The following is a 12,151-nucleotide window of genomic DNA, read 5'->3' as shown; positions in this document are numbered from 1 at the left end:
CAGTTAGAATAGGCAATATCTGTGGGAACAGCCGGCAAATGTTGACACACTAATGGCTACTGTTGTAGCATATTTTCTGACAGCTAATGCTGTGCAATCTGAGCCTGGGCTCCTTTGGCAGACGGGAACAAGACAATTTTGGAAGTAAGGTGGTGGAAATTTCTTGCTCTTCAGGACCCTCCCTGTAAAGTGAACAACACAGCATCAGACCTGACTCCAAGAGAGGAGTGAGGGCTAAGCACTTGCTGCTACCATTGAGTTAAAAGCACTGTAGATCCTTGGCCTCTCTTACCTCCTCTGTCTCATGCTTGTTTCTATTATCCTCAATAGGAGGAACTTACAAGAATCTAGCTGCAAGGTAAAATACCATTCCGCTTCTAGAGACATTACCAGTCCTAGTGGTGTTCACCATTTCAAGTAAAGGGAAAACCTCTGAAACTGGAATGAACTTCCTAGGCACACTGCTGTAAAAGGGATCCTTGTTTTAATTGCAAGGCAGCGTTTTGCCCATCTCTCTACTGCACATACAAAATCTTTCCTTTTCATTATGCTTTGGCATTGATCAATTTTCCAGGTAGTAAGTAGAGTGAAATTGAATCCACCACCCACATGTTAGGTATCATAGAGCGTACATCTCATCCAGAGGGAGAGTGGCTTAGAGGACGACGCTAAAAGAAGTCAGACTCCTGAGTTCCAGTCTTTGGCTCCTCTACATGCTCAGCTGGTGTAAATCAGTATAGTTCCATTAAAGTCAATGGAGCTATGGCAGCTTACAGCAGCTAGAGATCTGTCTCACTGGGTGACCTTGGGAACATCACTTAACCTCTCTGTTTCTGTTTCCTCAGCTATGAAATAGGGCTAAACCTGCCTACGTCTTCCTCACTGGGGCCTTGATTCAGGAAAGTACTTACATTTGTGCTTAAGTGCATCCTTATTGGACTTCAATGGGACTTTCCTGAAAAGGGATGCTTTCCTAAATCTTGGCTTAATGGGCTGTGAAGATGAGTTAAATGTTTGTACAGCCCTTTGAAGACCCGCTTTACACATCAGATGAGTGGTTTGGAGCTCACATTCCTCTGAATACTAGAGCTAGTGATGCATTACTGTTGGCACATCACCCTGTATTATTCTGTGCCCTGCTTGGATCAGTCTGCCCCCAAAATCTCTCTTCATTAGCAAACTTCCCTCCACCCAGGGAGGAGCACAAACAGAGAAAGCAACCAAATTCGTGTGGAGGAATAGAACTTGGTGAACTATTATGTAGGTATGTAATCAGTACTCTCCACTTTCACACCCCAAACAAGTCCTTATCATACTTCACTGAGCTGTAACTACTCTCAGGATTCCTAGCAGCTCAGAGCTATTTTGTCCCCTCATTTTTCTACCTGTATCTAATAACTTCACAGCTAAATTCTTATTAAAAACAAACGGAAAAACCTCATTCCTTTTTTAGGTGATTTAGATAATCTATGTTGGTGCAGCTATTTTCTGTTTTTGTTTATTAGAAATCTACCAGAGTCAGCCAACACTGTAGTAATTCAATTGTCTCATAAAGGGACTTTTGGGGATAAACTTAACTGAAGTCAGTTCAAACAAGACAAAAAAACATCTCACCCTCTGTCCAGGACTTATTGAAAAGGAAATGTTTTCTAATACAGCAGCTCCTCCATCAATATACTTGGCTGTGAGATTCTTGACAGTCATTTGGCCTCCGGATGGCCAGGGCTTCTCATCCTTTGCATGCTTGTTTTCAATTATGAGGACCCCTGTAAGCTGGTCATCCTTTAGTGGCTTAGTGTTTTTTGTTTCTTCTTTTGGCATGTCAATGAATTTAAATATTCGGCTTACAGACCGCATCTGGGAACAACAGCAACAAAAAACCAGCACTGAAGTTGTTCTGAATACCTCAGCCGAACAGTAATTCCCACAATAAAGCCTGGGGTTTTTGTGGTAGGATATAACGTGAATTAATGTTTAAAGCAAGGGGACTTTTTGTGGAGAGCCCTGGTTCTGCTCCTGATTGTGCTCGTGGCACTGGGCAAACCTCATGACATGTCCGTGCTTCAGTTTCCTCAACTGTAACTTGGGTAAAGTAATACTTTGTACCTTTTCTAAAGATTCTGAGAATCCTGGATGAGAATCTACGTGTAAGAATAGAGTATAATTATTGACACAGTTTTGGAGTCTTAAACTCTCGCCTGACCTGCAGGGGGCTCTTGACCTGACGAGTGACTTCCCTTGACTAATGCTGGATCACCTAACAATGAGACACCTTTTCCTATAGAATGTGGGGAATTTTAAAGCTCCACGACTCTAACATCAGGTACAACAGAAAGTTCATTATACATTCACATTTATTAAAAATCTTTGAGCATTTATATGTACTTGAGAAACTGTCCATATCTTTGTACAACTATACATTGTACAAATTGGGTGGGAAGTTTTATGGCACTTAATTTTATGCCTGTAGTTGTAAATACAATGGTTCCCTATAGATGGGGAGCAAGTGTCATGGTTCAGGGAGCTTAGACAAGGCTGAATTATACTGGCTGTCAGTGGCTTGTTGAGCTAGCACTCCCTTCCTGCATCACAATCCAACTTTAAATTTAAAAATAAATAAATCTTCAGTCCTTATGGTTGCAAAGACAACCTTCAAAATGTTAACTGATGAGGAGGTATTTACCTAGCTCTGCAAGCTGCTTGAAACAATAACTCTGACAGAAATGTTTTTATGAGGATATGAACACTGAAAGCTACTGATAACAATTTACATGTCACTCCTGTGATTTATTTCACTGCAGATCAAAGTATGCAAGAAGGAGAGAGATGTTCATATTTAAATGATTTGAATAAAACCATTAGTGGCATTTCATTTTGGTGATGCATGTGGGCAGAAATTGGGAGAGAACCATCATTAACTTCCTCCAGTCTGACCTTTTCTTCAGGAAGAACCCTTCCCATGCACTTGACACTACTGTTTATTTAGGTGTATGGCAGTAAAAATACTACAGCCTGATGAAGGATGTTGGAACTAGATTCATTACACTGATCTAGAGAACTGTATGTTCTTACTCCACTGCAGTTTCCCTTTAAATGTTCATGAACAGTTCTAATACTTCAGTTGTTATCCAAATATTTACTTAAATATGACACATTATGTTATAGCAGATGCTGCTAGTGCCTGATGTATTAAGGTTAGAATTCCAGCTTCTATTGTAATCTCTTTTTTTTTCCATTTGCTTGTAATTTTCTCTCATACATTTTGAGACTGAAATAATCCAACTGACCTCAGCTCTAAGGTGTGTCTCTTTTTTTTAAGTTTGAGTCAAATATGTTGAGTCATGTCTGAGGTACAGTGTGTATGCCTGACAATAATACTTTCCCAGTAGACTGGGAGCAGAAGTTCTGTGCTTTGATTACATGCGAAACTGAAGCTAGAAAAATCAGTCTTAGCTATCTTGTTTATATCTCATTGAGGTTCAAAATACAAGCCAAGCTTAAAGGAACTTTGTTCAGTACTTTTAATGTTACGTGTATGTAAAGTTGGCATTTTACTCTTGCATGTTAAGATACGGCACATTTTTAAAATGTATTATGCCTTTGTTAAAGGCACCTGAAGCAGAGTATGTAAGCTCCAGACAACTGTAGATCTCCAGTTGGAGGAATTTACAAGCTTTGAGGATGAAGTCAATGCAGCTTGTTACTCCACAGGGCAAACAGCTTCACATCAGGAAACACCCCATACAATGAGTGAAGCACTGCTGAATTAACAGTGTTTTCTGTTAGGACCAGGTGGTCGGAAGCCTGCAGATTTAGGATAAAAAGCTCTTGAAAAACTGAGGTCTGGATCCTAGTTTAAGCACCACAGTTATCATGGTGACATGAAAGGGAGAATAGGAAGAATTTGATTCTTTACCAAAATTCTTTGTATCTTCTCACAAGTCCAATCCCTCTTGTTATGCCAATGGCACCAACTCTGATAATTCTGGAAGGGGGGCAAATTCTTGTCCCTGCCCCATTTTTCCCAGAGGTACCCTGAGTCTCCCTCCACCAGGGAGTCTCCCCTCTCTCTCATACCAACACAGTATTTCAGCTGGTGCTGCCAGGAGTCGAGTTCTCAGTGGACTCCCCTGTGCTCCTCTGTACAGGAACAGACTCTCCATATGCCAGGTGAAGCCACCATTGAGTTGGCCAGCCCTCTGTCTGGACAGAGGGGAAGCCGGGCCCAATTTGATTGGCACTGCAACCATGCAGCTGGAGCGATGCTACAACAGCAGCCAGACTGATTTTAGCATGGGACCACTGCTTAAAAGTGGTTGGTCATGTCCTCCTCCCCCGAGCTCCGTAGCCTATGGAACTTTGTGCAAGTACAAAACCCTTGGGAAGGGGAGTTCCTCCCCACCAATGGACACCACTGTAGAGTTCCCAGCCGCAACATTATCATGAAACAAATTATCAAGATAAATTTATTAAGCCATCTGCTTAATTAAAAAGAGACAATCTCAGATACCATTGCACAACAAGATATGCCATATATCAGCTGGATACTCTTGGTAAGGCATTCTGAACACAAACAGAAATCATGCAAGTGCAAATTACTGTTACATATCACAGGCTGAATAGACTTCATAGCCTGCTTCTTGTTAGTAAATGATTGTTGGAGCATTGAAATAGATATGAACCTATTGTTTCCCCACATGCCATTTCTGGATGTTTCATTATGAATGACATTGGGATATGTATGTTTGGTATATCCTGTTGCTGTTATATTTCATTAATTTTGGAGTAAGGCTAATTACGTTTTCTGTGACACAGTCATTACTGTAAACTGATTTTCCCACTCTCACAGCAGCAACACTGTTTGGAAAATGAAGTAGGAGTATTACTGTAACAATTGCCAGGGATCTGCTATTTATTTTTAGAAGTGAATGAGACAAATTATCTCAAAGTGTTGTAAAGGAGAAGATCTCCTTTACAAGCTTATTAAAAAACACAGTTTGTAGGTTTGAATAGTATCTCCTCAAAAGAAGAACAGAGAAGTCTTAAGTGTAGGCATGACATTCTTTTTTTTTTAACCATTGGTCAAAGATTTACCTTTCTCAATCATTATATATCTTGCCAGAAATCAACAAAATATACCATCCTTATAAATGATATTAACTTTCACTACTGACTGAAATCTGTGTGAATGTAATATAATGTATGAAAATGGTGTTGGGAGAGGGCCAACTAATGAACTGAAAATAATGGAAAGCCTTGGTAACTTAGGCCCAGAGCCACAAAGCTACTTAGGCACCTAACTCCCAATTTTAGGCACCACTGTGATCCACAAAACCCCTGCCCAGCTGCTGCCTAACCCGGCAGAAGCCTAAACTCAGCACTGACGTTTTCAGGGTAAAAGTTCCCTAGTTGAGGCAGCTCCTTGCCTAGCATGTTGCCTTTTGTGGGTGGCATTTTTAGGTGCCTCTCTCTCACCATGCATTGTATAGGGAGTCTAGGCACCTAACTCAGGCTTTGTGGATCACATTACTGTTCCTCTGATTTTCTGGGCACCTAGAAGTTAGGCATTTCAACGCTAAGTATTGTCCTTTGTGGATCTGGGCCTTACTGAAGATTGATTCCAGCATAACTGGATTGAGAGAGAGAGAGAGGTCTTTCTTTAAAAAATAAGAAACGACTAACTAGCTCCTGAGGCCAGTTTCTGCCCATAGGGTACTTGTGGTGGTTCCTCCTGAAGTCAGTGGAAGTTGCATGACTAAAGAGCAGAATTTGGCATTGAGAGGGAGTTTGGCAGAAATGGCATGTAGAGGTCTAACTCACACTAAAAGCCAAGGGGAGCTAGCCAGCTAGGTTCCATTCATGCCTTTGAAAATCAATAGTTCCAACAGTTTTGCTTGCACTAATATGCTTGTGAAGGGCATGGAGCTGCTCGGTAATTATTTAGGAAACTGCTCTGTAATACCTTATGAATACTGTATGTGACTTGATTATTGGGATAATTAGTCTATGGCTACATTGGGTTATTGGGATACTTACTGTATGCATATTGTGACAGGGTCAGGCCAGATGGCTACAGGAGAGTGATAGAAGGCAGATATATTAGCCCTAGGTTAAGTAGGTCCCTTTTCCCTGGGTAAGGTAACAGGGAAGGTTCCAGAACAACCAGGGACTTTCTGGAAACAATTAAGGCAGACAGGCTGATTAGAACACCTGCAGCCAATCAAGAAGCTGCTAGAATAAATTAAGACAGGCAGGCTAATCAGGGCACCTGGGTTTAAAAACGAGCTCACTTCAGTTTGTGGTGTGCATGCAAGGAGCGAGGAGCAAGAGGTGTAAGAAGCTGAGAGAGAGAAGGCGTACTACTGGAAGACTGAGAAGTATAAGCATTATCAGGAGGAAGGTCCTGTGGTGAGAATAAAGAAGGTGTTGGGAGGAGGCCATGGGGAAGTAGCCCAGGGAGCTGTAGCTGTCATGCAGCTGTTACAGGAGCCACTGTAGACAGCTTCAATCCACAGGGCCCTGGGATGGAACCCAGAGTAGAGGGCGGGCCCAGGTTCCCCCCATCCCTCCAACTTCCTGCTTGATACCGGAGGAGTTGACCTGGATTGTGGGTTCCACCAGAGGGGAAGGTCTCTGGCCTGTTCCCCGATCCACTAGGTAAATCAGCAGAGACTGTGGGGATTGTTCTTCTTCCTTTCCCCCATGCTGGCCAGTGATGAGGCTAACTGAGTGAACGGCAGATTTGAGCCACAAAAGCGGCCAAACTGAGGGCTGCCATGCACCTCTGAGCCGAGCAAATCTGCCAATAAGTGCAGGACCCACCAAGGCAGAGGAGGAACTTTGTCACAATATATTATTAGTTTAGTTTAATAATAGGTTGTTGGGGAATTCCCCAGGAGCTAAGGATTATCACAAACCTCATCACTTTCTTCTCCACGTGCATGCCACATTTCTTTGACTTTGCCTTCTCTAGAATAAACTCATACCAAAAGGTACATTTGAAGGGAAAAAAACCCTACCAAAACAAGACTCTCCACTCCACCCCACACACTTCTCCCTCGGGGGAGTGGATGACAGAACAAGCATGTGACCTGTGTAGTCATATTGCTGCGTGCTCTAATGGAAGGTGCTCAGATACTATAGTGATGAGCATGGTATAAAAACCTATATAGAATAGAATAAAACAACAAGCAGGAAGATGGAACAATGGTTCCAGATAAAACACTCTATGGTAAACACTTCAAGGGTGTTAAGAGACACAGCCTGAGCTATTAACTGTGAAGAACCTACTTCCTTGGCGCCAGCCAAGTTACAAAGCTTTGCCAATGCTGGGAATGAACAGATCAAAGGGACAATAAAGAGTTAAAAAGACTCTTTCTGACTGGAGGCCAGCTGGTTGTCAGGAAGCTGTTTGTGGGGAACACCCATGAACACCTGTTTGGTCTAAAGAGTTAGGCTACCCTAAACTTCCAAAGGATGGCAAGCCTTCAGTAAGATAGGTATGGTGGGCCTTTATTGTTTTTCACAAAGTTATTTTTGTCTTATATTATGCTCTGTTCCTAAAGATTAAACTGTACTTCTTAGTTTGAGAAGGTTGTTTTGGGTCACTGAATTTACCACTGATCACACCTACTAAAGAGTAACACTGCCGATGCTGAAACCAGTCAGACCTGCTGGGTAAGCACAGTGGAAGCCTGGGGCCTGGTCTAAGAGTGGGAGAATCCTGGGATTCCACCCTGAGAGTGGTGAAGGCATGGTGAGGGGGCAGAGAACCGGAAAGGGGGCTATGCACTCTGTGAACCAGAAAAGGGCACAGAGTTGCAGCTAGCTCTATAACCAAGATAGTGCTCCAACTTCATTTACTGCAAGAAAAAACTGAAGAGACCTACTAGGTAACATTCTGAAATCTACTTTGTGTTTTAAATAAAGGCACCTGGGTTAGATCTCCTAGATCCTAGATATGCTGAGCAGTCTCTTTTTCTCTACATTTGTCAACCAAAATTGTTTGGACAACTGAGAAAAGTGTCAAATTCAATTCATTCAATGTACACCGATCATTCATAGCTCTTTTCTCTGAAGCAAAACTACACTAATTTAGACTGATATCAAAAGATAATTCCTTCTAATCTGCCAGCCTGAGAGAGAGACACAAAAGTTTCAAATCTGAGAGAAAGATGTTAATACGATGCCCGTAAAATGAGGTCCCTGGCACTTTCAGTAAGTGTGATGTGAGGGAATCAATCAAAAGTAACTTGCCCATAAGAACTGAATCCCCATAACTATCCACGAGATAGTGGCTAAGCCATCCTACTGTTACATACTAATGAAAATCTGCTGGAAAGCCTAAAGACATATAATTTCATCTGTCTGTCTGAGACTCTTACTGGAAGATTTATCATCTACACCATATGTGCAGATATTTTACACAATTGAATATTTTAGAAATATTCAGAATATGGCTTGGCTGGCTCTGTCACTTGCATTATGATTTAGACCTGTACACACCAGTGTATAAATATCAATAACATTTTACAAAAATAATCATCCTTCCTTTTCATCCAGAAGCTTTACCTCAATCATTATGACTGACTGAATTTGTGTAACAGTATGCTCCTTATCTGTAATCTCAGTCAGCAATTTGCCTGCTGTTTCTGAATTCCCAAACTTTTGCTTCAGAAAAATACAGTACATTTAATTCTTAATGCTAAAAAAAATGCTCAGAGCATAATATGCTATGTTTAGTCTCGTCTGAGATTTTAATAACATTTACACTTTAATTCTCTCTCTAATTTAGCTTGGCTCTCTGAAACTCTTCTTAATGTCAGAATGAATAATACATGTGTACTGTCAACTCCCAGAAAATGGAAAGACTAATTGATAAAATAATTAATCTCAAAATGCCCATATGCTTTCCTGCTAGGAAGAGGGACGATACCCAACCCAAAGCAGAAATGCATGGCATTCAGTTGTGATGTTGCAATGTATCATCCCCTGGAAAACATGCTGTCTGAGGTCATATGGAGTGTGACCAGGAAACACAATGGAACATTGGTTCAACAGCTTAATGCTGTGCAGAAAAACCCATTGATTTTCTTCAGTCAGGGTGTGGGTAGCTAGGCACAATAACTTTTCTCACAATAACTTTTCAAACCCTGTGCTGTCATTAAATCTTGTAGGCACTCAAGGTATAGTTGCTTAGGTTTCCAGTGTGTGTCTGGAGCCACTGGTAATGCTGTTAATTGCAGGAATGGAATGTTTCATACTAGTTAATGCTGAACTTGGACTTGAACATGTGCTCCTTCTCATACAGTTTTGTAAAGGGAAAATGTCAAGCTTGACAGATATTCCCTGATTCTGTCCCCTTTTATAGTGCCCCCACTTATTACTTGTGCACCCTGATGCATATGTGGCACAAAGGGTCCTGATAGCACTTCGACTGTGGTATGATGGGATTCATCTTACTACACAAGCACTTAGAAGTCTACTTCTATCTGGGGTCTTCCTCGGGTACTTTGCCCTAACATCCATCCTGTGTTTCTCTCTATGCCATGTAACATGGGGGAGCATATAGCACATGTTCTTTCAACAAAACAAAGTATTGTGAGTATTAATGCTCATGAAAGGTATTGACTTGGCAGCCCTCTTAAATCAAGTTGCCTGTTTACTCCAGAGCAGCAGCAGGGCAAGCATCAACCCTGCTGTGGTAGGGGAAAAAGAAACTTGCTCTAAGAATAACAGGTCTATTTCCTTCTTTCTGTCCCATGAATCTCTGGGTAGCTCTGAGTCTGCCAATTAGTGCAAAGCATGATGGTGAGCTTATGGGGTGTGAACTGGAACTCAGACACACCAAAATCCATTAAGTGGGAGAAGCTTTTGAATCCAGACCAGCTCCATAAGGATTAACCTGGCAACCTACAGGATAAAGAGTCTAATAGCTCACAAGCAATGTGCTAATAAGTGCTAATGTAATACCTTCAAGAATGAGGCTCCTTTTCTAGAAAGATACATTTAGTACATTCAGTTTCAGCCTTTTGGTGTCTAAAAGGCAGGGTCTTCTACTTTCTGGATCTCCCTCATACTCAAAAATCTCCCTCATACTGCTCTGTCTCATCAAACACACTCTACAATTAAATACCCCACGCAGTTCTTAGATCTCCCTTCTTTTCATCCTGGAGCCTCATTACCAGGGTGACCAGATGTCCCAATTTTATAGGGACAGTCCTGATATTTGGGGCTTTGTCTTATATAGGTGCCAATTACCCCATACCCCCTTCCCGATTTTTCACCCTTACTATCTAGTCACCCTAATCATTACAAACATGGGGAGCAGTTCAGTGTCATAATTCATTTCTGTCCATGGTTTGTTCCTCTGTTAAGCCCAGCCTGGACTTATCCCTGCACATGATGTCCTGCCACCTAGTCAGTAGTCAGCCTCTCGGTCAGATGACTTTTGTTGTGTTTGCATTATTTTCTTTAGCATCTGTCTTGTCTTCTGCAATATCCCACCATTGTAATCTGCATTGTAAGCAGCTGAGCTGCTAAAAGCTGGTGGGACAAGTGCTATCAAAGCATTAGGAAAAAATATACAAGGTATGGGAGTAAGAGGAGGTACCAGATGACTGGCTAACAGAGCTGGCTCTAGGTTTTTTGCTGCCCCAGGCAAAAAATTTGCTGCCCCCCCAAGGTTGTGGGGGGAGTAGCAAGAAGGGGATTAACGATATTTGCTGTTTTCAGTGACTTCTTGACAGTATTTGATTTGGTTTGGAATGAAGTATTATGAAAAGTAGCAAAATCACATAGAGTTCCAGAAAAGATAACTGCAATTATAAAAGCAATGTGTGAAGACTCCTGCAATGTAGTCAAAATTGGTGGAAAATTAAGCAACTGATTCAAATCAAAGTTTGGTGTAAGACAAGAGGGCACAGAATCACTGCTTTTCATCACATTCTTAAACTGGACATTAAGAACATTAGATGGGTTGGAGAGTGTGACACTGGATGATGTATAGGTAAACTCCTTTGTTTACGCAGATGACATTGTACAACTGGTGGACACATTTGAATTAATGATGAAACTCTCTTCAGTACCTTGGACAAGTGGTGTAGTTGACTCGGACTTACAATAAATGCCAAGACGACGAAGTGGTTGCATCTTGGAAAAAGTAACATAAAACATTAAAATGCAGCAGTGAATTCAGAATCTCATGTGAACCGAGGAAGCTTAATCTGTGCTGACGGTTCCAGAAAGAATGAGGTTAAAAGGAGATGTGCCTTAGCCACAAGTGCTGCACAGAAATTAACGAAATTATGGACCGATAAAAACATAACGTTTGGCACCAAAGTGAAATTTATTAAACTAGTGTACTAATAGTAAAGCAGTACTTGTGGCACCTTAGAGACTAACAAATTTATTTGAGCATAAGCTTTCATGAGCTACAGCTTACTTCATCGGATGCAACAGACTCCAACGCATCTGATGAAGTGAGCTGTAGCTCACGAAAGCTTATGCTCAAATAAATTGGTTAGTCTCTAAGGTGCCACAAGTCCTCCTTTCCTTTTTGCGAATACAGACTAACACGGCTGCTACTCTGAAACCGGTACTAATAGTATTACACTCTGTGGTCTGGAAGCAGCTGCATTCAATGAAACAGACATCAGAGGCTGGAGGCAGAAGAGATGAGTGTTCTTTGAAAGACAACAGGTGTAAAGTGGAATGATTTTAAGACAAATGAAGTTAGGAGAGTAGGATGTGACATCAAGGTACCGGATTGGAGATGATCAAAAATCATTTCCATTAACAGAAATACAAAAAATATAGTAAAACATCCAAATTTAAATATAAAATTTTGCAATAGAAAAAATCATTAACAGGATCCTCACACTAACTTAAGAAGGGTTTACATATATATTACCCACATGGATTTTCATGAGAATTCACACCCACAACTCTCACATACACAGCACAGTCCTCTTCCATTTCAGTTATAGAATTAACTGGTGGTGGAAGGCATCTGTTATCCTCTATGTGGATCAGCCCAGAAAGGGAGGTAGGAGACATTTTCCAGTGTGTCACACAATCATTTGTTGTTTCAGGATTCCTGCTTCAGAGAGCAGACTGTGATCTTCTTGAAAAGCAAAATGAATGAAACCTG

At 41.3% G+C, this 12,151-nt stretch overlaps 1 protein-coding gene across 1 annotated transcript in view; it reads right to left on the bottom strand.

Annotated features, from left to right (window-relative positions):
- The window catches only part of CFTR (CF transmembrane conductance regulator), a 147,342-nt gene that overhangs the window by 29,205 nt on the left and 105,986 nt on the right, over nt 1-12,151 (bottom strand). Inside the window, exon 22 of the mRNA XM_077841557.1 lies at nt 1,615-1,857. Within this exon, the coding sequence (XP_077697683.1) occupies nt 1,615-1,857 (243 nt within the window). The remainder of the gene's footprint in view (nt 1-1,614; nt 1,858-12,151) is intronic.

The sequence above is a fragment of the Eretmochelys imbricata genome, chromosome 1 (assembly GCF_965152235.1).
Source record: "Eretmochelys imbricata isolate rEreImb1 chromosome 1, rEreImb1.hap1, whole genome shotgun sequence".
In the NCBI taxonomy this organism is placed as follows: domain Eukaryota; kingdom Metazoa; phylum Chordata; order Testudines; family Cheloniidae; genus Eretmochelys; species Eretmochelys imbricata.
The sequence above is the reverse complement of the archived record's forward strand: the minus strand, read 5'-3'. Positions and strand labels throughout refer to the sequence as shown.